Raw genomic sequence first — 27,640 nt, 5'->3', positions numbered from 1 at the left:
GGGGGGGGTGGAGGAATTGGTTGGATTCTTTTTGAATCCCAAAGATACATAAACACAAGTGGGTGAAACAACGTAATTGAGCATTTAAGATAGAACATAATGAAAAATCCATACTAATTAAGCTAATGAATATAATTGTTTCTCCAAGATTCGTTGAAGTCATGATTAGACATAATAATAAACAAACATTCAGGCCATACTTTGGAATGAACATAATAATGTTAGATCATCAATATTGTTAGTGTTAGACTTATGTCAAACATGAATATACCCAACAGGCAACAGTAAACAACCATTTGTAAAGATCTTTGTGACCCGAGCGAGCCCAAAACTAGCTGACTTGTCTCACTCTGTCTTGCATTTGACACAGGTTGCATTGAATATTCACACCTTCATATCTGGTTTGGAGTGTACCAATTCAAGTGTTCGTTCAAAGGACTATTAAGGTTCAAAAGACTAATAAAAGTCAATTTCCTACCACAAATTTGACACTCGAAACCAGCTTATAAGTGTAATTTTTTCCTAAACAAAGCTTAACTTAATTTTTTTTTTTGACAAGCTTCACTTAATGTATGAATCTTTACAAAATGAAATAAAAGAAAAATATCTAGAGAACGACCGTAGAATTAAAAGAGTAGGTTATATTGGTGGGGAAAATTTAATGGTAGAATTAATAATTTAGTTATTTATTCGTTATAGTGATCGTTTTGGTCAGGTGGGTCACATAATGCAATGCATGGGATTAATTGACAATAATTGTGTCTTCTTCTTCTAGAGATGCTCACTCATTTCTCTACATATAGGGCTATAGGGAGCTCACTATCTATCCACAAAACAGAATCATCCCAAACAAACATCTAGTATCTTCAATAAAATCAAATCAGCCGTAGAAAAATGGCAGATACTATGGCACCGATGGGAGATGAGGTGAAGAAAACTGAGACGCCTAGTTTGGTCGGGACGCTTGAGACAGACGTGGAGATCAAAGCTTCGGCTGGACAATTCCATCACATGTTCGCAGGGAGACCACACCATGTCTCCAAAGCATCTCCAGGAAACATTCAAGGCTGTGATCTTCATGAAGGTGACTGGGGCAAAGTCGGCTCTATCGTCTATTGGAACTACGTTCATGGCAAGTCAATGCTTTTAAAACTTTTGTCATGTATTTGTATACTTTTATCTCTTAGATCCGTGTGTGCATATGTAGAGACTCAAAACTAAACTTGGTGCAGATGGGGAGGCAAAAGTGGCAAAGGAGAGGATCGAGGCGGTGGAGCCGGACAAGAACCTGATTACGTTCAGGGTCATAGATGGTGATCTGATGAAAGAGTACAAAAGCTTCTTGCTCACGATCCAGGTGACCCCAAAGCAAGGAGGGCCAGGGAGTATTGTGCACTGGCACCTTGAGTATGAGAAAATTAGCAACGAGGTAGCTCATCCAGAAACTCTCCTCCAGTTCTGTGTCGAAGTCTCCAAAGAGATCGACGAACATCTCTTAGCCGATGAAGAAGAGGTGAAGCAAACAGAGGCTTCTAGTTTGGTGGGGAAGCTTGAGACAGACGTGGAGATCAAAGCGTCGGCGGAGAAGTTCCATCACATGTTCACTGGGAAACCACATCATGTCTCCAAAGCATCTCCAGGTAACATTCAAGCCTGTGACCTGCATGAAGGCGATTGGGGCACAGTAGGCTCTATCATCTTATGGAATTACGTTCATGGTAAGTTAATATTATATAAACTTTTTCATAGATTTGTAGTCTTAATCATCTCCTTCATTCACCATGTAACTTTGACGAGAAGGCAGCACATTGATTAGGTTGAGGGTGAACCATTATAATCGTTCGAGCATATATTTTTTAGGTAAAATCGTTTTATAAAGAACATAATCAAAATCCAAATCTTAAAAATCCAGCAGAAATTAAAAGTTTTTAGGAGTGCGACCATTTTGAAAACTTTTGAGTGACCAAAAGGAGATGAGTCGATTAGGTGACCTAATTTACATCTGATATTAGGTTTCGATTAACAAATGAAAACCACTTTATTCATTAAAAAATATGTATGTTTTAGTCTAAAAGTTAAAATATCATTAATATTAAAAATTGTTATAGATGGGGAGCCAAAGGTAGCAAAGGAGAGGATCGAGGCGGTGGAGCCAGAAAAAAACTTGATCACTTTTAGAGTTATAGAAGGTGATCTGATGAAAGAATACAAAAGCTTCTTGCTCACCATCCAGGTGACCCCAAAGCAAGGAGGGCCAGGGAGTATTGTGCACTGGCACCTTGAGTATGAGAAAATTAGCAACGAGGTTGCCCATCCTGAAACTCTCCTCCAGTTCTGTGTCGAAGTCTCCAAAGAGATCGACGAACATCTCTTGTCCGAGGAATAGAGGAGAGTACTCCTCCATATATGTGTGCCGCCTTAAGTTCATTATATGAACGATAATGCAATAAATAAGGACTAAGGTGCTATGTCCGAGTTTGTGAGATATGTAAGTGTGAGAGTGCATGAATGTAATCCTTTTACGTTGGAAATTGTAACGTCAAGAAGCGACGTCTAGTAGCTAAGATCGATGAGGCTGCTATAGTCCATAAAATATATAAGTATGCATGTTATGTTTGCTAATGATATATGTTTGGATTAACGAAGCCCTATATTTATGCTTTCATCACCCCTCTGCAAAAAGATATATAAAGATGATAAACAAAAGATAGTGATGTCGGGGGACATGGCGTCCCAATTACTTCCACTGACATATAAGTATGGTCCAGTACCAAAGATATGCACATGTTAATTACACAATCATTTTATAAGAATTTGTGCGGGCTACGTTACGTTAACGTCGATAATCGAAGGAAATGGTTTGATATTTTTCTTTTGGTTGCTAGGCAACTTTATTCCCAAAAGAAAAAACCAAATGTTTCCTACACTAGCCTTTAAAGTTTAAATTAAGTAGACACAAGATTGGGAGAGCAATCAACACCAAAAAAAAAATTAAAAAAATTTGGGTGATCGAAACTGAGCATTTAAGATATATTATAATGAGTGGATTGCGATGAGTGCTTTCATATTTCAATGGGACTTACTGTGAAAAAACAAGGGAGACTTTGCAAATTAGTACATTTTCCGAACTTAGTTCGGGATATAGTCACTTTACTATTTACACTTTACTATTTACAATTAGTAAAACCCACATATTTTACTGTGTATGTAATAGAAGCTCTTCTCTAATAAATTTTTTGCAATTACCAAACTGTCCTATACTCATATCTTTCTCTTTCCCTCGTAAACAAAAGACAAATGCCCTCCATATTCTCTTTCTCTCTCCATCTCATATATATATATATATATATATATATATATATATATATATATTATATTTTTTTATTTCTTACATTCTCCTACTAATTTAATAACTAAAATATTAGTTATATGAATTTGTTTTTTTAAAAAACTTTAGAAACATAAAAATCATCTTCTTTTTTCTCTACAATTTGATATGCATATTGTTTAATATTTTCAAATATATTTCATTCAAATTATGATTCGTACATTTGTCTATCTGTACAGAAAGACGTATATGTACAGAAATAATCATGTACAATATTTTATATCCGTACAATTGTATTTGTACATACATTATTCTGTACGATTGTATATCTTTGTACATATATTTTAACTGTACAGTGTTTATATATGTACAATTATATATATGTACAAGTATATATATACAATTATATATGTACATATATTTTTCTGTACATATATATATATATATATATTATTCATATAAATTATATAATATACAGTAAATATGAGTGTAAAAATAAAAATTGTGTATATATATAAATTTACTGTATTAGAAAATCAGAAAAAAATATATTAATTAATAGTTTATTTATTAGATTATAAAAAGAGAGAAAAAAAGAAAATACACAAAAATATATATAAAAGTAAGTTTAATGGCAATTAGTGTAAATATGAGAGAGATGAGAGGGTTATAAAGTCTTCAAAATAGTGGAAAATAGGGAAAGGTGACTAATTTGCCAATTATAAATAGTAATTGTACTATATTACTAATTAAGTTTGAAAAATGTACTAAAATCCCAATTATTCCAAAAAACAATCCCCTTCCAACCTTCTAGTTTGATCAAAAAGATTAAGAGCTTGAAACAAACTACAGAGTGTATAATGACACCCCCTAGGCTTCTTATAAGTGGTGTTCTGGCTGATGATACCCACTCGTTCAAATGATTGAAAACTTAATATGAGGCACCAGTCGAATGGATATAAAGTTTCTATCCCATGACCTCCAACGAAGTGGTTGGTAAAGAAAACACTAGATCTATGACCTGTATAAAGTATTCGATCGTTTCAATCATCCAAAAGTTGATTGCATGGTTATAGTGAATATTGATTGTTCAATCATGTAAAATAGTAATGATTCATAAATGATTGAAGAGTAGTTGTTGAAGATAGCATAAAGTATACAAGATAAGAGCATAATTAGCGGAAGACCAAGTCTAAGATACTAATACGTAAGGAGAGGTTACTCAAAATTGGCTGAAGCCAGGGAGGTAATTTTGTTTGGAAGTTAAGGGGGCTAAAAGATATTTCAAAGATTCACAAGTGTACTCTCTCCAATCAAAATTTGTACAGCTTTTAATTATGTCATAGTGTCTGACAGGTTACATCATGGTCACAACCACCCTGAAACACAAGATTCATGAACAACTTGCTATATACAAAGTTCTAGAAGACTATAGTACCGGAGATTTTTGCACATACTTGCCCGATTCATTTTCTAAATAACAATTTTGTGGAAGAAAGTTATAGGCCACCACCAGACATTATAATGGCAAGGACAAAACGTGATGATCGTTCGCAAACGTTACCACGTCGTTCTGCTTTCAGTGCAGTTGTACAACAAATGTTATAAGTTTTATTTACATAGTTCGCATTTAATTTTAAGAAACAATACGTAGTGGTTTAGTTACAAATATTGCATTTTAACTAAATGGCCTTCAAGATTGACGTCCGATGTAATCGTCGAAGTCACTTACATCTAAGAATCTAGCCATCCCACTAGCTTCAAGAAACCTGATCAACCAAAACCACAAATTATAAATTCACTTTTCGACAAAAACCACAAATTGTAGATTCACTTCTCAACCAAAACCATATCTTTCAGATTCTGATAATGTCTTTTAAAGAAGAAAGAAACGTTACTGGTCTCTGAAGACTCTTGTCATGGAGAGACATCCACCAGGAAGCATTGATTGCATATTAACAGCAATGTTTGGGTTATGAATACTCTGCCTCATATGCACCCAACCATATTCTTCCCCATTATCTTCATCACTAACTCTTGCCCTGAAACCTCTCAATTATTATTTCGAATTTAAGCATTTACCATCATATTATATAATAAAACACGCTATCAACACATTAAATACCTATACATGTGAGCATCAATTGCAGATGGATGGTCATTTGAGTCCACCAAGCAACCTTCACTCACCCAACAATCCCCACACGAGTCCAGTTCCCACCCTTTAAGTTTTCCTTCCTAATAACCATTTTATTTGCCCTACATGTTATAGTTCTGAAGTCTACCGCTACATTCATAACCAAAAGATATAGTTATAATACCTCGATGTATTGCCTAAAAGTCTCAATGGCTTCAATGCCTTTTGCCTTGGCATCTCTTGGCTCTGACAATATATTTAACCGCAACTCAGCTGCTTCTAACGGCTCTTCAAGATCTTCGATTAGACTACCGATACCTTCATTCGATCCCGCAAGTCTCATTCTCACCATTTCAATAATGATCTTTACCACCATGTATGCACCTACAATGTGTCCCAGTGGATGAAGATCATGATGAACAATATTATCACTCATGAACCAATTAATATGAACAAAAGAGTAGTAAACTAACCATCGTCCAAGAAGTGATTCTCCTTAACAGCACCATGTCCTGAAGTTTCCATCATGAGATGAGTCTCAATGCCATCTCTGTTCAGCTCTACTCCCTTGTCAATCACGTTTCTATACCCTACTCTGTACAAACAGTGCCTCCCTCCTCGCTCAGTTATAAACTTAGTTAGCCCCATACTCGTTCTTGCGTCTGTTACTACTGTACTTCCTATAACCATACTTAAATACTATATTATAAGTCATATTAATTAATCAAATCAAAGATAAGGATTAACAAATATCATTAGTTTAACCCACCTGGATGTTCTTTAAGCACAATAGATGACATAAGCGCAATGAGTTTGTCTCCATTTATAGGATTCCCTTTGTTATCCACCACTCCACTCCTATCAACATCCGTGTCAAACACAACCCCGAGATCCGCTGAGTTCTCAAGAACCGCGGCTCGGGTGTGTGACATTGCGACTTTGTTTTCCGGATTAGGAATGTGATTTGGGAACATCCCGTCCGGATTTAGATAGAGCGAACCAAATGTATCTGCTCCTAACTTGTCTAGAACGTCCCAAGTGAAGAACCCTCCTGACCCATTACCCGCATTCACAACTATCTAACAGACAAAACAAAACAAAAAACATCACAACTTGTCCAAACTTTTTTGAGACAAGAGAGCAGAAAGCTAGGCTCTTGCCTGAAATCCTTTGAGAGGAGTGTCGTAGTGTTCAGGGTGATTGATTCTCTCTTTAATGATTTCTCGAAGATGCTTAGAGTAAGCACTCATGAAATCAACTTGCTTCGGTCGAGTTCTGATCAGTGTAGAGACTTTAGTCTGCCTAGTAGCGTACTTTCGCGCAGCTAAATCGCATATCTTCTCCACTTCAGGAGACGTTAAGCCTCCTCTCTTGGTAAAGAACTTGAGTCCATTTCTTGTATATGGTAAATGAGAAGCCGTCATCTCCAAAACCACAACGACCAAACATGTTAGGAAACAAAGAGCCCTTTAAGTTCAAAAACAAATCCTAAAAACTTGACCAAACATGTTAGGAAACAAAGAGATTCAAAAACAAATACTAAAAACTTGACCAAACCAAGAGCTCCTTAAGTTGGAGACTCAATACCATAATTGAAGCGTCGTATTCGAATGGAGACAGTAACGTGCTCATGAAGCAAGCTGGAGTAGTGGCTAAACCCATGTCAAAAGCTAAACACCCTGCACGACCTAACCCGGCGAAAATGGCTGTACTTAACTTTCCACCGGAAACACGTGGATCCCGTCCTAGAGAAACCTTAATGACACCGTTACCGTTACCCTCATTTGCCGCAACCCATTCTCCAAAGCTCTCTGCTATTGCTTCTACGGCTGCAGGGGTTAGGTCAACCGTTCTGCCTTTCTCTCCTTCCAATGCGACTCCTCTCACATCAGAACCGTTTTGCAACCGTCGAATCTGGTCCATATCTTCGTCTAGACTGCTGGTTACCTCATCCAACTTCGTGGCATTTGAAGATCTTGTCCTAAGCGGCTTAACGGAAGGAGAAGCTGGCGTGAATGATAAGAAACTCCTATTGACTATCCCCGGTGAGGAGAAAAACAGAGCTGTTCTGGAGATTACAGTTCTAGAAGCCATTAAAGACGACGTTGAAGTAGACGCCATAGCTTTTGGTAAGTGAATTCAAAACAGAGTTCTCAAAGTTTCTGACTTGAAAGCAGAGATCCAAAGAGAAAATAAACAAATTCAAGTACAAACCTTTAGATATTTGCAATCTTGTTTGTATCCGTAAATTTTTAATTTTTTCCTTAAGAAGTGTTTTTTCAAATTTGGGGTTTGGAGATGGATAAGATTCGTAACAAGATGTAACCATAACCTTACGTTTGAATATCTCTGCAAATTCACATGTTTAACAAACACACCAAAGGAAAATAAATATATATATATAAACATAAATATCCGCAAACAAACTTCCAATTTCATTAGATTTTTTCTTTGTTTTTTTCTTCATCTTTAGACAATCACAGCATATTCTATTTTATGTGCTGAGGAAGAAAACTCGCGGGAAATCAAATATATCATTTACAAAGCAGAGTACTACTCTGTTATGCTTATTGTAACTTTGTCTGAAAGCCAAGACCGATTGAGACTTTTATCTAAATTTGTTTATTGTCTTGGAACTTAGCTTTTATTACAAACACATACATAAACACACAGAACCATCAAGATAATCTCTGTTTCAGAGTCCCTTACTACCTGGAATCTGAATCCATTCAAGCTGAATCTCTACCTCGCCGCATTCGACATTCCTCAACAGAAGAATCATGTCTTGAACGATCTTGCCATTGTTGGAGACTATACTGCTCGCTTCAGACAAGCAGTTGTCTCTAGTGGGAACAACTCTCTTGATCTCTGTTCCATCTGGTAATTCTTGCAAACCCATTTTGTGAACCTCTAGAAATGGTTTGATGTCTATCTTCGCATCTCCCATCTTGTCGTGCGATGTGAATGTATCTTTATCATACACTGTCTGTTTTAAAAAACTGATTACTAACTTATTGTCAATTGTTTTTGAGTTTGAGATGACATATAGTACTATAGTAGTACTCACCAGATTCACAGGTTCATCGGGATTTTTTATCGCAAGGGTCAATTCCTCGTTCCACTCAGGGTTACAGTTGTTTTCTACAGTACGCGACTTCAGCTTCTGGTGCAATTCAAAAAACTCATTTAGAGAGAACATGCAAGACATGGGTAAATTTGCTTTATAGTACGTTTTCAAAAGATAATATGTAGAATCATACGTTTACTATTTAAAATTTGCAAAATAGGTAGTGTGTAATAGAGGTTGTGTGTAATAGAATATATTGTGGAGTAAGGGGTTGTTGGGTAAAAAGACTAAAATAGGGCAAATAAATCATTTGTGGGATGAAGAATTTGTGTTTAGCGGGGAGAGAGAGAGGGGAGAATTTTTTTTTTTTAATTTTTTTTTTTCTTTTTATTACACCCTTCCAATCTAATAACTAAAATATTCATTAATATATTTTTTTTTGATATTTTTCACAAACAAAAAAAAAAATCTATGTTTTTTTCTAGGCCTGGGCGTTCGGATATCGGATCGGGTTCGGTTCGGATTTTTCGGTTTTCGGATTTTTTGGATATTGATTCTAACATCCATTCGGATATTTATAAAATTCGGTTCGGTTTCGGTTTGAATATTTCGGATTTCGGTTCGGTTTGGATATAATTGTGATAATTAAATTTTAACCAAAATTTATTGGATTCGGTTTTATTCGGATATTTTTAAATCCAATTATACTCAAATAATCCATACTATCCAAGTATATAAAAAAATAGAAATGAGGCAAATGACAAGTTCAAAGAACCAACTAACATAATACCATACCAATATATAAAATCGAAGCATAAAACTGTGTCGATGCATAAAATCTTTAAATAAACCAAACTAAACCATAAATTCCTAATGAAAAAGTAGCAAAATTCAGTGACATCCTAAATCAATTAAAAATAATTTTTAATCCGATATGCGGCAAACGTATATATCCTAAAGATATTAAAGTATATATTGTATATATCCTAGATATATTAAAGTATATATTATAAGTTCGGTTATATATGGATATCTATTGGATATCGGTTTGGATCGGGTTTAATCCGATATCCAAAAATAATGAAAGCTAACAACCGATCGGTTATTTTTCCAATATCGGTTCGGTTTTAATCCAATTTTTTCGGTTCGGTTCGGTTCGGGTTTTCGGATTCGGATTTTATGCCCAGGCCTATTTTTTTCTCTACAATTTGATATGCATTTTGTTAAATGATTTTTAATTTTATATAATAGTCAATATATATACAGTTATATATATGTACACATATCTTGTATATAGTTGTTATACATACATTTTTTGTACATATAATAAGTGTACAGTTTGATCTGTACAATTGTATTTGTACATATATCATATTATACAAATACGTGTATAATGCAATATAATAGTTAATATATATACAATTATATATGTACATATATTCTTGTATACATTTGTTATACATACATTTTTCTGTACATATAATAAGTGTACAATTTGATCTGTACATATATCATGTTGTACAAATACGTGTACAATGCAATATAATAGTCAATATATATACAATTATATATGTACATATATTCTTGTATACAATTGTTTTACATACATTTTTCTATACATATAATAAGTGTACAGTTTGATATGTACAATTTTATTTGTACATATATTATATTGTACAAATACGTGTACAACTGTTTACTACTCGTACACTAATATCTGTACACTTATTAAGTTATACAGATGTACATATGTACACGTTTTAAGTTGTACGGATTACATCTGTACACTTAGTAAGTTATACAGATCTAAAATTTATAAAAGTTATTTGTTATTATTAAATAAAATCACCAAACAAAATGCATATCATATAAATGAGAAAAAAACATAGATTTTTATATATCTGAAATTTTTAAAAATACAAATTTTTATTGACTAGTATTTTTGTTTTTAGATTGAAGGGAGAATGAAATAAAAAAGAAAAAAATAAAAAAGAATAAAAATAATTAAAAGAGGAAGTTGATATCTTCGGTTTGGAGTGATAAATGTTCAATGGCATTACTAGTAAATAGATGGATATGATAATGGCAAAACAGGGCTGTGTGCAAAAGTGAACAGTGGTTTGTGTGTATTTTGCAAATTATAAATATGAAACGTATGAAACCGCATATAAAGTTCTGAAAACGTATTAAAGAGCCAATTATTCCTATCTAATAAACATACTTAGATCAATTTTCTTGAAGTCGTTTAATCTATCAAAATCAGATTACTGGCTGAAACTATCTATTGTTTCATTGCAGCATGAAATTAGTATTTTCTTGTTTTGTCTTTAACCTTGAAACTAAAATCTATTATGCTTTTTTAAGGTTGATTCTTTAGATAAACAAGAGAGATTTTTATCTCAAGAACAGAGACAGAAACATGAAACAAATCTAAATCAAGAAACCTAGAAGACCAAATCAGATTATAAATGAAAGAGACAATAAAAAGAAAAAAGGACCTGTGAACCCATGGTTATGTGGACAAAAGGGTCGCTGCTTAAAGAGTCACGAAGAGCAAGATTGATCCCTCTCTTAACTCGGATTCTTAGAAGCCCTACAAGGTCCTCCATCTCTCAACCTCTTCCTCTGTTTTCTCTCTATGTTATTTCTTCTGAATTTTGATCGATGTCTCTCTCAATAAGGCTCTGAGTATTCTACTTTTTCTTATTCCTTCAGAAAATATTATCGGCTCAAATTCAACGAGTCCACTTAAAAATTGGCTTATCAATGGACGAAAGAGCGAGTTAAAAAATCAAGAATAAAGACCAATCTAATATAGTACTATTAAAGGTTTCTTTTGCCAGGTGTTGGTTTCCTTATTATTCTCATCTAAGCGTTACTCTCACGAACATCTTTGGTAATAATATCCTCTAGATTCTTCTTTTTGGCAATTGAGAAAACTATAAGTCAACTCGCGGGAAAGAATAAAAACGGTTTTGGTTAGATCTAAAACCAAAATATTTCAATTACAAAGCAGAGTAAGTTAAGTACTCTGTTTCTACTTATTGTTACTTTGTCTGAAACCCAAAACAAAACAAAACAAACTGAGGTTTCTTTTTATTTATTTTTACAGAGAAAGTGAGAGAAATCATAAAGAGACTTCATCTCTGTTCAGAGTCCACAACCACCTGGATTTTTAATCCACTCAAGCTGAATCTCGACTTTGCCACATTCGACGTTCCTCAACACAAGAACCATGTTCTGCACAATCTTGCCGTTATCTGAGACGATCCTGCTCTCTTCAGACAAGCAGTTGTCTCTGGTGGGATGAATCTTCTTGAGCTCTTTACCATCTGGAAGTTCTTGCAAACCAAGTTTGTGAACCTCTAGGAACGGTTTGATATCTATCTGCGCATCTCCCATCTTGTCGTCGGATGTAAATGTATCTTTATCATACACCATCTTACTCAATTTGAAAACAAAAAATGACTGTTAGAATTTCACACCATCGGACACAGAGATGATGAATCAAACACAGTATATGCAGGACATCGATCAAACCACTTATTGCCAATTGGTTTCGAGTAGTACTCACCATATTTACAGGCTCGTTGGGATTTTCAATCGCAAGGGTCAGTTCCTCGTTCCACTCTGGGTTGCAGTTGTTTTTCACAGTAAAAGACTTGAGCTTCTGGATCAATTCAAAGATCTTTGGATCAAATACCATTTATATCTCTTTCACTCTATTCAAAACCTAAAAATCAGATACTAAAAGCTAAATCTTGTTTGCGTTTAGCTAGGTCTTTTTTTATCTTTCATATATGAAGAGAGTAAACAGAGAGATTATATATATCTCAAGAACAAAGAGAGAAACATAAAACAAATCAAAATCAGGAATCCTAGGAAACCAAATCAGATTAGAATCAGAGAGAGATAGAGAGACGAAAGACCTGTGGACCCATGGTTATGATGACAAAAGGGTCGCTGCTTAAAGCGTCTCGGCGAGCAAGATTGATCCCTCTCTTCACTCGGATTCTCACAAGCCCTACAAGTTCCTTCATCTCAACCACTTCTTCTTCTGGTTTCTCCATTTCTCTACTCAATTTTGAAGAGAAAAGCACACCTGTCTCTTCTACTTTTCTTATTCACTTATAAACAATCACCGGCTCAAAAATTCAACGAGGCCACTTAAATTGGCTTATAAAAAGACACACAAAGAAGGAAGAAGAAAGATCAACTAATTCAAAAAAGTCTCTTTTCCAGCATACTCACTTTAATTATCATCTACGCGTCACTCACACCAACATCTTCCAGACTCTATTGATATGAAAATATCTTCTGAATTCTCTTTTTCTGACAGTGACATTATCACCATTACATTTCACACACGCACAAAACAAAAAAGCAATACCCTGCAAATATATTATTGAGTACATACTACAAATATATTTGGTGTAATTGTGTACTAATTCTAATGTTACCAGAACAAAAGAAATAAACTCGAAGAGTTTCTAGAAATTCAGGGTTTGCTTTATTTCTTCATTAGTAGAAATAGATACAATATATAGAAGGGTTGAGTTATTCGACATGTACAGCTAAAGACCAAAGCAGAGCCTTTTTTTGCAATTTCAAATCTGATGAGACAAAGACAAACTCGTCTTTCCATGAAAAGAATAAAAAAGTACCATCATGTCTTCACGGTCTCTGTTTTAACATTTCTGCAATCTTAGTCCAATCGTTTTGTTGGCATCCATGGTGTCTTCTTGGATCCTGAGAGAACCAGTGCTCGCATTTACATAATAAAGAGCAAAAAAATAGGTATGCACAAGCTGAATAACTGAGGAAGTGTTAACATACCTTCGCGTCCCAGACCCTTGCATCCTGGACCGTCAGTCCACTCGAGCATAATCTCTACTTCTCCACACTCCACATTCTTTAGTCTAAGAATCATCTCTTGTGTGATTTTCGCATTGTTCCAAGTGATGCTGCTCTCTTCAGCCAAACAGTTGGTCCTGCCTGGACGGATCCTCTTGATAGCACAACCATTAGGGAGCTTCTGGAAATCTAACTCCATCTGATGAGCTTCGAGAAACGGCCTAAAGTCTATTTCTGCATCACCCATTTTGTCATCTCCCGAGAATCTGTCTTTATCAAACACCGTCTGCATAGACAGGGCATAATATGAGCCAAATGGCATGGAACATTTCTTTTAAGGGAAAGATGTACTGAAAGCAATGTATTAACAACGTAAAGCTAATAGCTTTGGCATGAAATGGAGTCCATCCCCTTGAAAAAAGTTTGCAGGTAAATTAAACTGTCGTGTAAAATGGTATGTGAATAAAAGAGCCAGTAATTGGTTTCTTGAGGAGACCATTTTGATAGACACGAAAGCTTACCAGACGGATTGGATCATTCACATCTTTGATGGAAAGGGTCAGTTGTTCGTTCCACACTGGATTACAGTTATTATTAATCACACGCGTCTTCAGTTTCTGAAGGAACGAGATAAAAACGGGTCAAGAAGATATGAAAAACAAAGACAAAAACATAAGGTTGCATAGTACAAATAATGATAAAGAGGGATTCAGAAAGTAACAAACATAGAGACACAATCATCTAGACCAAGTCAATCATGTCCCTTTATAACTTTCATCAAACTCAACTAACATTTTACTATTTGCTACCATTAATTTCCTACTCGTGATCTTGAGAGAAAGTTTTGAAAGCTTGACCCTTCAGCAAGATTATGTAATTACATATATAATTTGCTAGCTTTGGGAGATGACCCTTCAACAAGATTAAACACTGAGATTAGGCATCTGCCATTTGCATTGCATGAAAACTAATGACCCTTCACCAAGATGATACATTTGGACTAGACAACTACACATGTATGATGTATCAATCACAATAGAGATCAAATACCCCCTCAGCTTTACGACATTGGCCCTTCAACAAGACTAATGCCCTCAGTGCTCATCAGAATTTGAAAATTTCAGAACATGACAATATAACGCATAGGATGTTTAGGAAACTTTTTGTAATTTAGCAAAGAAGACACAAAGCGAAGATCAAATTGAGATCTTTTCTCACATGGTGGCCACCAAAAACCATCACATGTGTGATTTGTACCTCTTCCATGTGACTATAATAAGTCCTATAATCTACAAACTCGATTAGAAAACTCAAAAAAGGACACACCTTTCTCACATTACATTTCACAATACATAATCTGATCAAAAGGGCATGTATAAACAAACCTGATTAGCCAATGTGATAACAACATAAGGATCACTGGTGGTGGCATCACGAATGGCAAGATTAATCCCTCTTTTCACATGAACCCTCAGAATCCCTAATGGTTTATCCTCCATAGCTGCTGCGAATTCCACCGGGAGAAAGAAAAAAGGAAGAGACTTTATGAATAAATAAAATGGAAAAAAAAGTTTAAAACTTTTGCCAATAAGCAGATGATACCCTAATAAAGAGATAATAATAATATCGAAGAACACAAATCCCCTGTTTGAAACCCTTTTTGTTTTGCCTGAATTTACCCAAAATAAGCGGGGGTTTGATGAAATTTATACTCTGAAAACGATTTGGATTATGCAGAACATACGAGAGAAACGTCGACGCTGAATCGACGCGGAGTTCCAAAAACAACAAACATCGACAACAGATCTATCCGTTGTTTACGGACGACCGATCTCATCGCTGCTCCTTTACTTTCTTTAGCGTTTTCATTAATGTCTGTTTCATTCATCGTATACTCTCAATTCTCTTTTCTTTTTCTTTCTTTTTTTTTTACTTTTCTAGTCCCTATACTTTATACATGTTTAGTTTACACCTTAATCAGTATTTGTTACATTTTTCGTTTGTAATCAAGTAATTTGATTGTATATTTCTTAAGGAAATATACAAAACTTACAGGTAGTAATGAATGGTCTATCATTTTATGCTTTAAAAACATGATTAGTTTTCATGCTTTAATTTTTTGTCCCAAGTTTCTACTGTATGTTTTCATATTTTTGATTGTGGTTATATTTACATTGAAAAATATAAGGGGGTTTCAGAAGAAAAAAATCCATCAAATTATGATTTTTGTTAATTTACCCTCAATTTCCAATACATATATCCAAAATAAAAAATAACATGCAATTTAATCCTTATACGTATATTATAAAAAGTTTTACTATCATGCACATTCATTTTTTTTTTTGGTAGTTCATGCACATTCATTATTCGTGGGGAACTGATCTGCATATTTCGAAACGAAGATAAAAATGATAAAAAAAGTGGTGATCTGTGTAGAAAAAAATGAAAATATTTTGGAATCTATGTTAAAAATAAATATAGAAAACTCTTTTAGCGTTTATTATTATTTTTCTAAAAAATGGTTTAGTTTTAGTGTTTCCACTTTTTACTTTCAGTTTTAAAAGTTTTGTTTTGAGTTTTCACTCGCTAAGCTTCATAGCAAAGACATGTAATGTCCATGACTTCGAACAAATACGATGAACAAGAAGCCTATTCGACTCCTCATTATGCAGTACATTTTTTAATTATTTGGTGGCTCAGTTTTCTTTGATTATTCTTAAGTTTTTTTACTTAACTTTATATCAAAATCCTAGAAAAATAATTGATAACGACTGACAAAAGACTCATGATTCTAATCGGGTGAATTGATAATAACGAGTGGCGAATCTTAGATGCGGCTGACAATTTAGAAATAAAAATTAATATTTGTATTAATATGGTACGATATAGACTCAGAGATAGCTAAGTAAAATAACGTGTGGCATGTTGGAAGTAAAATGGACCTACGTACCTTTGAATCTAGAAGAGGTGGCGTATAATTGAAATCAATGGACACGAAGAAACTGAGGAATCTGGCTAGTCGCTTAATTGAACAGACACAGAGAGAGAGAGAGGCTGGCTTTGGCTGGTCATATAATTACAAGATCAGCCGTTTCTTCTATTATTATTGCATATATTTGTCATAATCCTATTCGTACGTTTGGAAATATAAAATAGTTTCTTATAAACACACGATATATGGTTTTGTGCAGAAAACAAAACAAAAGATATGTACCAAAAATACGGTCAGCTCAGCTGTCACATTGATTAGTATTTTTTCTATGGATGAGATTAATTTGGAATATGCTAATTCAATTTCTAAATGACCTGTTTTATTTTAGTTCTAATATAGGGTTATATACTATTATGCCCAATCCTTGTCATTTTGACCGACGAAAATAAAAACAAATTCCTGACTGTTACGATCGACTGGTGTATCAAATTTAAACAACTATTGCAGATAGACATATAACTATAAAAACACCAACATGAATATAACTATTTAGTTTAACCAAATAAAATGTTCAACTGAAATCTAGACTTCAGTACAATATAAGAAGTTTTCATATATATTACCAGCACTAGGCGACAGATGTAAAATAAATTGGGTTAACTAGAATAATGAGTGATGTCAATGCTACGATTAAGATCATACCATGTGGACATGGCAAACCTAATTTTAACAAATCAAAGACTAAGCTAATGAGATGGGTATATCCGTACATATCAAAATGGGTTATTTGTTCGCACATGCACATACATAACGGCTACGACATATGTTATTTCAGGGAGATCAAGATTTAGGGTTTAAAATGGTTTGCTAATAGATAAATTTGTGCGAGACACGGTAAATAATACAAGGCCCCAAGATGTAACTGGACAAGTTTAGTGGGACATTGAGCGGTTCCGGATAAGGTATAGAGGATGAGCTGATAAGAAGAAGTTAGGTTATATATAGACCGCTCGAGAGATCATAATGCATATATAGGATGAGAATGATAGCTGTCTTCTTTTTAAACTTATATTACGACCTCTCTCTATACTTCGTCGGTCCTATCCGTCAGTCAGTCATGTGCGCTCTCCCTGTCTTTAGCCATTAACTCTGAGAGCTTGGCTCTGCACCATTCAAGATCATGGCCCATTCTGATGCTCTGCACCTGATTCTGTTCCCATAATAATTCCATGTACCTACATATAATTTATTAGTATATAGTTACCGTATTATTATGAGAAGATTGGTCACACTGTTCATCAGGTAATTGAGATCTCGATACAAAAAGATTCGTAATCTTTATTGAGTTTGTCGTCCGCCGTTCCAAGTTAATTAATCATGTCTTTGTTGTCGTTTTTTTTCCAAACAACGCGTTTGTGTTAGCCAACGGAAAAAATATACAACTTATTTGACTCGATTTTATGTTATGGACGACCTAATTAATACAAAATTATTTGATTGTGATGCTTTTTATCCGTTCACATTAGACGATAATACGTTTTGCCTGCTTCGTATGACTTGAATCCACCTATCTAATTAACTAAGTTTTAAAACTATATTTCCCAAAAAATGATAAAAGATTTTGAGTTCTTAACGCCAAGGATAATGAAGAACAAACATGAACATGCTTAGTGACAAACTTTTTAATCGACCTTCTCGCTAGGTAAATGCCACAAAATCAAATAAAAGTTGGTGAGAGTGATATTTAACCATGTTAGATGTTACGTGTATCCAAGAAAATAATCACAGATATATTTTGGTACAACTCTCCTCATCGTTCAATTTTAAAACTCTTAAATATGTTCTATGGAGATGAGGTTATCAAAGATATTTAAGTTCAAAAGAAGAAGAAACGTGTAACTTCTCAAGTTTAATATGGGGGAGGTTTGGATCCGTGGAACCTAAAAGCAGCAAGGATCAGGACAATGGTCCAACGCATGACACGTGATGCTCTTTCGCTTATTCCACCACATGTTTCTCAGCTTCGATAGCAACCCGTTTACTATATTTTATCACTTTCATGTTCTACCCCAAGAAAGAACAAAAAAGATGAGAGTCCGATATATGTATGAGTCCCAATCTAAAATCAACTTCAATACTTCATGATCATCTTCTCTATATAGCCGCCCGCGACTTAAACCTCGAATATTTTGTTTGTGTTTGCGTTTGTTTTTTATGTTCTAAATATCTTACGTGATTAGCTAGTTTTTGTGTGATACTCTGGAGAGGATCGGCATATCAATTTACATATGCATACGTGTGTATGTCAATCTAATAAAACAATGCAATTCGAATGACTTGCTAACCATAAACGTAAAAACTAAAAAGCAACGCAAATGAACCACCGATTAATTATACCACAGTTTTCACTGTTTTTTCCTCCACATTAGAAAAAAAAAGAGAATAAAAACAAAAAAACACCATCATTCATCTGCTATAATCCATAAAATCCGACCAAATAACCCATCATAAATTTCTATTTGCCTTACGTTTTTATCCATCCATTGGTTTCTTTATTTATTTTGTTATTTTAGCTTTAAAATTTTGTAAAACGTTTATGAAAACCATATCCTTACTAATTAATGTCCTGCTAACCCATGGATCCATCTTTTTTTAAGTGAATGTATCTATTTTGGTAATTAAAACCAATACATAAGGAATCTAAAATATTATTTTCTTACAAAGTTATCCTCATCTTATTTTATTTTTCTTTAGTTATGTTATCTCATATTAAATTCGATCTGATCTTAAATTATTTTTTTTGAATTTTTATTATTTACTCTTCATATATCACAAATTTATTACATTTTTTTGGTTAGTTTCCTTTCCCTTTTATGTTTTGGAGATTTTTTTTTATGGTTAGTAGATTTTGTTTTGTTTTTATTTTCTTTAATAAAGAAGATATTCTTTTTGTTGCTTTACAGATTCTCTTAAGTAATAATTTATGCGGTAAATTAGTAAATTACAAATTTCCAGTCCATAATCTTTGATTATTATATAAAGTTACACACAAAGGACGTTAGTAAAAAAAAAAAGAAAGGCACGTTTCGAAAAGAACCAAAAAAGGTAACTTAAATAACAATAAACACAAATTTCGCAAATTCCCGAAAAAAGCCCTAACCCTAAACAACCTTTACTTATATACATATATATATTACCCCTTCGCCCCTGAGCTCATCATCATAATCACATTACACATTACATTCTTCTCCTAAGAAAAAAAAATATCAAATTCTCTCCTTTTTATCACCTCCTCCTCTGCTTCAGCACCACCACCAATAAGCATCCTTCTTTCTTCCGTGCTCTTCATCTATCGATCTCCTCCGTTTTAATTTTAATCTCTTGTGTGAATCGTTTGTGAATGGTGGAACCTAATCCGATCGGTGGTAAGTTTACGCTCTCCCTTTCCATCAAAAGGGCGAGCTTTTTCCTTCCTCTGTCCGCTTCCTCTGTTTTCGCTTTCGGATCTTGCAAAGAAGGCTGGTACTTTCGCTGCCTCGGCGTCGACCCGTGAACGATTCTCCCCTAGATTTCACAACCCAGATCCCTGATCTCATCAAAAAAAGGGTTCTTTGATTTGGTTCTGTTACTTTCTGGGATTTGCTCTGTTTTTTTCGTTTACCTCTGTTTTTTGAAACCGATTCCGAAGATGTTGCTCTACAACAAGCAGAAGAAGAACCAAAACGCTAAAGGGAATAGGATTCTCATTAGCGTTACGGTTTTGGGTAGTGCTGGTCCGATCCGGTTTGTGGCGTATGAGGAAGATCTCGTCGCCTCTGTTATCGATACTGCTCTTAAAAATTACGCTCGTGAAGGTCGTCTTCCACTTCTTGGATCCGATTTTAATGACTTTCTTCTCTATTGTCCTATGGTTGGACCTGAAGGTACTTAATTCGATTTATCAATTCCATTGTTGCCTTTATGTGTTGAGTGGTCTATTTGGAGAATTTGGTTTACTGATTTCGTTTTTTTATGACAGCTTTAAACACATGGAATGCAATTGGATCGCTTGGAGCAAGGAACTTTATGCTCTGTAGGAAACCAGATGAGAAGAAGGTTGAGGAAGCTAATAACTCTACCATTAATGGAGCAAGAAAAGGTGGAAGCTTGAAGGCTTGGCTCAACAAATCCTTCAACCTCAAAGTCTCTAGTCATTAAGACTATTGTTCTTTCTCAAATATGAAAACAAAATCACCAATCTTTGTTTATCCTTATGTTTTGTTTTTTTGGTTTTGCTTTATGATTTTGATTATAAACTCTGTCAAAGGCTTTTTTTTTTTTTTTCCGTTTTCATATCTCTCAATTCATCGGAAATAAAAGTGTCACATTCTTATGAGTTCTAAGAAATTTGCTGTGTTTCAAGTGTTGAAGTTGGTTTGATTAGTTCCTTGTTCCACCTTCCTTGCAAGTTGTGCAACTGAGAAACTTGCATACGCGAATTGTGGACTTTGTTAGTACAACCAACAATTCTGTATTATTTGTTTCGAGAAACACGTTTTTAAGTTTATTGTCAAGCAATAACAGAGCTGGTTATAGTCTGTGTCCGTGATGAGGAATATTGTTAAGGTATATACCTTTTTCCAAGGTTCTTTGTCGTAAAGTGTCAAGTGGGAGAGAGGAATAGTAGGATACGTCATTGTCGAATCCACAAAATATGAAAGGTTATAAATTTTGATTCGATTAAAAAAGGCAAAACAAACTTTGCGACAGAAGAAGAAAAAAAAAAGAAAGAAAGTACAAGTGAATGATACACACAAGAGTCAAGACACAACACAACTAAACTAACTACACAAGTTCCGTACCAACTTGTACTCTTGTTTTGCTAATTGCCTCTCTCACACACAGTCTTGCCGTGCTTCACTTCTCTTCCTTCACCTATCACGAAAACGACACGCTGTTTTAATCACATACTCCACGTCTCAACTCAACACCCACACTTATCTAACGCGCAGAGCCGTTTCTTTCTACACACTTCCCATCAGAATAAAACAACACCAACCATGCACATATTATACGATGATAACGATGAGATATTTTCTAAATGCCACGTGCATGTCACATCTCTCTTTTGTTTATAAGTTCGTAACGGATCGTGACAAGGTTTGAGTCATCATGGTAGATTGTTTAGTCCAACGCTCTTGGTTACACATAATCATCCTACAAGATTTACTCGAACGTAAACAAACAATATCTGTATTTTCTTCTTCAGATTGTAGCTGTTTTGTTTGTTAAAACATGTTTAGTTTTAGGCTTTTGGCATTTAGATTCTTGAAATTCCAGCTAAAGTCAGCTATGGCTCAAAGAAATAAGTTTGTAGTTTAGACTTACATTAGTTATGGGCTTTAAGAGTTAAGACTTCAATCCAATGATGTTAAACAAAGGTTCAACCCTTTACAAGTTTAATGGGCTGAATGACTAAACATACGGGCCTCTATTTAAACAAATTATGTATTTACTCAATTAATATATGAAATATTACTTGTGGAAAATAAAAAGACAGATGAACACAAATTGCAGCTCATGGTTTCACCCACAAAGGCAGGAACACACTTTTGGTCAATTCAGTTCGTTTTAGTTGAAGACCTGAAGAAGCTGAATGAAACTTAGATTCATTCAGTTCGAAAGACACAGTATATCACCTTTTACACTTTTTAGATTCTTTTGCTTTTTCAGACAGCTTCGTGACAACAAAAACAAAACAAAATCTATTTGCTTACAGTTGAAAAGGAATATTTTTTTTTTTAGTTTATGAACATACTTTGGAAAGTTAGAAAAGAATAAGGGGTTTGGAATGTAAATATCGTTCACTGATGATTCTACATTATGAAATGTTTACCAAAGTATTATATAATTTAACAGGGTTTATAAGAAACAATACACATTTAGCTTCAAACACCATGTCACCATAGAGATTCATATGGATTTCGAATTATTTATCTTGTAAAAATATTTTTAACTTGCGAGTAGAACAAACAATCTATATTTTTCATAGTATGGTTAAATCATCTTACTTAACTTATAGAGACTTATAATAGTATGTTTTATAGAAGCTTATTTATGCTAAAAACGTAAGATATATACATTTCTTAAAACTAAAGTTTTTTTTTAGTCTTAAACACAGATGTATCTGAAAATGCTCATAATTATTATCACGTTACGTTCCCTGATAATAAATTTTAATTAATTTGTAATACAATTATATTAGTAATAAATTGGTGGTAACGAACACATGAATGAATGGCTCAGCTACTTGGCCATTAATACCGTTGACCTTAAGATATGGATATTTATGTGTGTTTTGTTTGACTAATAGAGATGGACAACTTCTCCACCACCATATGCACCACTTTCCATTTTCTTTTACTATAAAAAAATTCTAAAAACCAGCCCACTTGAATGAATAATTTCTTTTTTTTTTTTCACTTGTTTGTGGAGTTATATATGAATCATTTAATAATATTTTAAGAATGAATAGTAAACTTACATATATGATATATGTATAAAGCTGAGCTACAGAACAAAATTGTGAGTCTGTGACCCTTAGATTTCTCCTGTCCTGGTAAAGAACTTGGCTTAAGAGAGGAGACACGATTTTATAGATATGCCTCCATCTGTTTTAGTTGAACTGCCAATACTGGTTTTCGTGTAAACACCGACGTACTAGTACTCTTTATCAATAAAAACCAAAAAAAGAAAAACACCGAGTTTGTTCATTATATAGCTCAATTTGGTATCTACATGTTTGGTGTACATGTTGGATTACATGAATCCATGTTTCATTGGAAATATTCAGGTAGTTTGGTAAAGGATCATGCATATGGTTTAATATGATGCACTTTAGCACGTCATATGTCCACAATAATGACTAATCCTTGATTCCAAAATACTTACACGATTTTGTCCGCTCAATAGAAACTTTTAATTTTTAATTAAATTTGTTAACAATTATCTACGTTACATGGAAACTCTTTTCGAAGTGCGTTTCCCGTTTCCGAAACGTTTCAGAAACAGAAACTATCGGAAACTCGGAAACTACCCATGGAAACACGATTCCTAAAAATTTTCATTTGGAAACTCGATGGAAACTCTCGTTTCCGTTTTTAGATTAAAAAAATATAAAATATAAGATATATATTGTGATTAAAAAAGAAAGATTGTATCTATCTCTAATAAAAAGATGTATAATTTCTATAAATATAAATTATGGTCCTAATCATATGTGGGATGTTGGAGGTGATCAACTTGATTCACTAAATGAGTTTAATTTTGAGAGACTTGAGTCTGAAGATCTTTCTCTAGACGAACCTGATTTAGAGGCTGTTTTATTTGATAAAAATGATAACGGCGATGCTGGTCCAAACATTTGAATTTGAGCGTTTTAGTATTATCTTTTAGAGTTTTGTTTAACTATTTAGTATTTATGTTTTCAAAAATTCTTTTTTTTTAGTATGGATTTTATATTTGGAATTTTAGTATATATATATATAATTATATATACATACGTTTCCAAAACGTTTCCATTCCTTAATTTTCAAAAATTGTCGTTTCCCGTTTCCGAAACGTTTCGTTTCCGCGTATGCGTTTCCGTTTCCATGCAACCTAGACAATTATAAACTGAGTCATGAAAATATCCAAAACTGCAAGGAGAATCAATATGAAAATCAAATCATTATTTGAAGATTGTAAAAACCATATGATCTTGTTGCCAAAAAAAAAGGATATTTCGATTTTGGAAAAAATTATCCAAAATATGGATTCTCGTGCAGTATTAATTATGCTAAGTATCTAAAAATCCAAAACACATGACGATTACGATATACAGTAAATAGGTGCTTAGTGGAAAACTTTTGCCATTGATTCACTTAATAATGAGAGAAGAGACTAACAAACACAAGAAAGATTTGATTTTAATGAGATTTAAACCATCCAAGAATATTTGTTCTAATCCCAATTAAACCAATCACAATATAGAATATCTATATTTACGGTGAAATAAAAAATAAAAATAAAAATAAAACCGACGTCTGAAAATTATTAGTAAAACAGAGGCTGAGGTATTTTAACCTACTTTAATTTCTAGATTTTTTGGGAAAAACGAATCAGTAATCCTTAAAAATTAAAATAAACAAAACCAAATCCCAAAAGGATTGGTTAATAATAATCTGTGTTTTTAACAAAACAATATCAATGGCAGTTTCGTAGTTAAGATTAAAAAATAAGGATATTGTTTTATCTCAACCCTATAGTCTCATATATATATAATTAACCCTTCTCTTCCCTCCGGTCAAATCTCGTCGTCTTGTTTGGTCTCTGTTTTTCACGCCGGAGAGAGAGAGAAGTAAAAAAGCGAGAAAAAGCTAGAAACTTTAGAGAACCCACTAATGGATCCGATCGAATCTGTCGAGTACAATGGCTTTGAGACCACCAACGGTAACACTCACGTCGACCATGGTTGGAAAAAGGTCGTGTACCCGAAACGCAACCGGAAGCAAAAGCCGGCGGATCAAGCCACGGCGAATGGTGGCAAAATTGTTCAGAATGGAGCTGTAGCTAACGGAGGAGACAACGTGTTCCGTTCCCTTGAGGAGCAAGCTGAGGATCGTCGACGACGGATCCTCGCGGCGAAGATGGCTGCTGTTGATTCGGATGATGATGGTGCTGTTAGATCTAAACGCCGATCTAATGGTTACGGCGATGATGGGTTTGATGATGGTAGTGATGATGAGATCGCGGCGAAGAATGAGAGTCTCAAGGTTGAGGAAGCTAAGAAGCGAAAGCCTAAGAAGGAGAAGAAGCCTAAAGTGTCTTTGCCTGAAGCTGCATCTAAGATCGATCCTTCAAATCTCGAAGCTTTCCTTGTTGAAGCAACGGTATGTGCATGGATTTTGACAATTGGGCTTCGATCTGTTTTGTGATTTACTTGAATTGTGATCTAAAGTTTCGATTTTTTGTGTTGCTTTGAATGTTTGGTTTATAGGAATCGTATGCGACTCAACCTGAGATTCAGCTAATGAGATTTGCTGATTACTTTGGGAGAGCACTCTCTGGAGTTTCATCTGTGCAGTTTCCATGGGTGAAAATGTTCAAGGAGTCTCCTTTGTCTAAGCTGATTGATGTGAGTTATATAATTGACATTGTTGAGAGTTTTGAATCGAAGCCTAGTCTAGATTTAGGTTTGATAAATCTGAGATCTTTCAATTTTTGTCAATAGGTTCCGTTAGTTCATATTCCGGAACCAGTGTACAAAACATCAGTTGATTGGATCAACCAACGTCCAATTGAGGCTCTCGGAGCTTTTGTGTTGTGGGCGTTTGATTGTATTCTCACAGATTTGGCAGCTCAACAAGGTGGTGCCAAAGGTGGGAAGAAGGGTGCACAACAGGCTTCTTCCAAATCTCAGGTTATTTGCAATCCTTTATCAATATGAAAATTTGATCTTTGTTGTTATTGGCTTTCGATTACTAACTCCATCATGTTATATTTGTTTAGGTTGCAATATTTGTTGCATTAGCAATGGTACTGCGTAGGAAACCTGATGCTTTGACTAATGTACTACCAACTTTGAGGGAGAATGCTAAGTATCAGGGACAGGATAAGCTTCCGGTTACAGTTTGGATGATGGCTCAGGTTCGTGTGATTTTTTTGTAAATGATTGGGGACCAAGAGTGTTGAGAATTGTGTGTTTCCGCAATTTTATTCTGAAATTTGCAAATTGTAAAATGTGGACAGGCTTCCCAAGGTGATATATCTGTAGGCTTGTATTCATGGGCGCACAACTTGTTACCTGTTGTTGTTAATAAGAACTGCAACCCTCAGTCAAGGGATCTCATCCTGCAGTTAGTTGAGAAGTAAGTTCAAAGTTTTCTTGTGATCTTCCTTTGTTTGATTTGATATTTAGTAAAGCATCTAATCTTGGTTATGCAATTTTCTTATCAGAATTTTGACGAATCCAAAGGCACGGACCATACTTGTTAGTGGAGCTGTTAGGAAAGGAGAGCGACTGATTCCGCCTCCTTCATTTGAGATGTTGATGCGGCTTACATTCCCTGCTTCATCTGCAAGAGTAAAGGTAAGTAGTAGTACTGGAATTTATAGAGCAAAACTTGACGTGCTTATTGATTCTGATCACAAGCGTGATCCTCTAATGCACACAGGCTACAGAGAGGTTTGAGGCAATATATCCCTTGCTGAAAGAAGTGGCTCTTGCCGGTGCTCCAGGAAGCAAGGCAATGAAACAAGTCACACAACAGATATTCACTTTTTCTCTGAAATTAGCTGGAGAAGGTATTATTAACAAAAACAAAATCTTGAATCCCTGAGTTTCCTGCTTCCCTTTGCTCCTCTAGTTAGAGTTCTAATGTTATACCTTTGTCACAGGAAATCCTGTTTTGGCCAAGGAAGCTACAGCAATTGCTATCTGGTCTGTGACAGAAAATGTTGATTGCTGCAAGCACTGGGACAACCTCTACAAGGAAAATCTGGAAGCTAGTGTTGCTGTTCTTAAAAAGCTTGTAGATGAATGGAAAGAGCATTCGCGCAAACTATCATCATCACCAAATGATACGCTCACTCTCAACCGAACTATAAAGAGCTTCAGGCTAAAGGTAGTGCCTCCACAATTTCTAAGCTTTAATTTCACCCTCAGTTCTCTTGTAACTTTAATCTCTGAACTTTAATCTCTGATATTGACCTTTGGTGTTTTAGAATGAGGAGGCCATCACTGAGGGAGGAGCCAATGGTGCTCTTTACAAAGAAGCTGACAAGTCCTGCAAAGTGATATCGGGGAAACTCTCCCGTGGAAGTGGCTGCCTTAAAGGAACAGCCATTGCTGTTGTGATTCTAGCTGCCGCTGCAGCTTTTCTATCTACCAACCCGGGGGCTACAACCGAGATACAGAATCTGGTGGACTCATTGCAGCTGCAAGAATACCTGAACAAATATACTGAGGTGGTCACCTCAGCTTTGAAGAAGTGAGAGAAAAGAAACAAAAACTCTGAGGACGATAAGTTGAGAGGTAAAACTCTTAATATCGCCGGTGTAGAGAATTTACTTAAAGTTAAAGCCTTTTACACTCCAAGATACAAAATTTTGAATATCTTGACCAGAATTTAGGGGTTAAGGAGGTGTTGAATAATGAGGGTTTCGTTTTTATAATCATATGGGAGTCTGTTCAAAGCTTGTAGAAGGTGGTTTTTTAGACTGTTTAATTTGTGTCTCAGATAATTTATTTTTCTTCTTTCTTTTTCCCCTGATGACAATAAAGTTACTTCTGTTTATCATATG

The 27,640-nt window shown here is 34.7% G+C and overlaps 7 protein-coding genes across 12 annotated transcripts; 3 read left to right on the top strand and 4 right to left on the bottom strand.

Moving 5' to 3' along the window:
- Positions 1-781: 781 nt before the first annotated feature.
- Positions 782-2,645, top strand: LOC17895503 (MLP-like protein 28). Its single transcript, XM_006303036.2, has 3 exons — positions 782-1,132; positions 1,233-1,718; positions 2,109-2,645. The coding sequence occupies exons 1-3, from the start codon at positions 895-897 to the stop codon at positions 2,384-2,386; spliced, it is 1,002 nt and encodes a 333-aa protein (XP_006303098.2). The 5' UTR covers positions 782-894; the 3' UTR covers positions 2,387-2,645.
- Positions 2,646-4,872: 2,227 nt separating this feature from the next.
- LOC17896147 (phosphomannomutase/phosphoglucomutase) lies at positions 4,873-7,722 on the bottom strand. Its single transcript, XM_006300959.2, has 8 exons — positions 7,053-7,722; positions 6,626-6,889; positions 6,235-6,544; positions 5,939-6,145; positions 5,650-5,849; positions 5,454-5,566; positions 5,227-5,370; positions 4,873-5,097 (listed from the first exon to the last, which is right to left on the bottom strand). Exons 1-8 carry the CDS (start codon positions 7,584-7,586, stop codon positions 5,022-5,024), a joined length of 1,848 nt encoding a protein of 615 aa, XP_006301021.1. The 5' UTR covers positions 7,587-7,722; the 3' UTR covers positions 4,873-5,021.
- A 249-nt stretch (positions 7,723-7,971) lies between these two features.
- On the bottom strand, positions 7,972-11,319 carry LOC111831881 (protein C2-DOMAIN ABA-RELATED 7). Its single transcript, XM_023787395.1, has 3 exons — positions 11,031-11,319; positions 8,533-8,628; positions 7,972-8,451 (listed from the first exon to the last, which is right to left on the bottom strand). Exons 1-3 carry the CDS (start codon positions 11,139-11,141, stop codon positions 8,161-8,163), a joined length of 498 nt encoding a protein of 165 aa, XP_023643163.1. The 5' UTR covers positions 11,142-11,319; the 3' UTR covers positions 7,972-8,160.
- A 172-nt stretch (positions 11,320-11,491) lies between these two features.
- On the bottom strand, positions 11,492-12,808 carry LOC17896354 (protein C2-DOMAIN ABA-RELATED 6). Its single transcript, XM_006301126.2, has 3 exons — positions 12,462-12,808; positions 12,107-12,202; positions 11,492-11,973 (listed from the first exon to the last, which is right to left on the bottom strand). The coding sequence occupies exons 1-3, from the start codon at positions 12,600-12,602 to the stop codon at positions 11,683-11,685; spliced, it is 528 nt and encodes a 175-aa protein (XP_006301188.1). The 5' UTR covers positions 12,603-12,808; the 3' UTR covers positions 11,492-11,682.
- A 198-nt stretch (positions 12,809-13,006) lies between these two features.
- On the bottom strand, positions 13,007-15,258 carry LOC17895148 (protein C2-DOMAIN ABA-RELATED 9). 6 transcript variants are annotated; one of them, XM_023787392.1, is made up of 5 exons: positions 15,066-15,258; positions 14,772-14,890; positions 13,908-14,003; positions 13,369-13,672; positions 13,007-13,281 (listed from the first exon to the last, which is right to left on the bottom strand). In XM_023787392.1, the coding sequence occupies exons 2-5, from the start codon at positions 14,883-14,885 to the stop codon at positions 13,238-13,240; spliced, it is 558 nt and encodes a 185-aa protein (XP_023643160.1). In that variant the 5' UTR covers positions 14,886-14,890; positions 15,066-15,258; the 3' UTR covers positions 13,007-13,237. The 6 variants fall into 6 exon arrangements, with proteins under 6 accessions (XP_023643160.1, XP_006302874.1, XP_023643159.1 ...); XM_006302812.2 differs by having other exon boundaries at positions 15,099-15,258; XM_023787391.1 differs by having other exon boundaries at positions 14,772-14,887; positions 15,099-15,258.
- Positions 15,259-19,551: 4,293 nt separating this feature from the next.
- LOC17895608 (uncharacterized protein At4g22758) lies at positions 19,552-20,719 on the top strand. The gene is made up of 2 exons (XM_006300940.2): positions 19,552-20,241; positions 20,337-20,719. The coding sequence occupies exons 1-2, from the start codon at positions 20,007-20,009 to the stop codon at positions 20,513-20,515; spliced, it is 414 nt and encodes a 137-aa protein (XP_006301002.1). The 5' UTR covers positions 19,552-20,006; the 3' UTR covers positions 20,516-20,719.
- Positions 20,720-24,644: 3,925 nt separating this feature from the next.
- Positions 24,645-27,636, top strand: LOC17895722. Its single transcript, XM_006301960.2, has 9 exons — positions 24,645-25,227; positions 25,335-25,472; positions 25,569-25,757; positions 25,847-25,984; positions 26,087-26,205; positions 26,294-26,426; positions 26,512-26,641; positions 26,735-26,961; positions 27,062-27,636. The coding sequence occupies exons 1-9, from the start codon at positions 24,739-24,741 to the stop codon at positions 27,329-27,331; spliced, it is 1,833 nt and encodes a 610-aa protein (XP_006302022.1). The 5' UTR covers positions 24,645-24,738; the 3' UTR covers positions 27,332-27,636.
- The last annotated feature ends 4 nt before the right edge of the window (positions 27,637-27,640 follow it).

The sequence above is a fragment of the Capsella rubella genome, unplaced genomic scaffold (assembly GCF_000375325.1).
Source record: "Capsella rubella cultivar Monte Gargano unplaced genomic scaffold, Caprub1_0 scaffold_2, whole genome shotgun sequence".
Taxonomy (NCBI): domain Eukaryota; kingdom Viridiplantae; phylum Streptophyta; class Magnoliopsida; order Brassicales; family Brassicaceae; genus Capsella; species Capsella rubella.
Note: the sequence above shows the minus strand (reverse complement) of the source record. Positions and strands in the feature narration are given on the sequence as shown.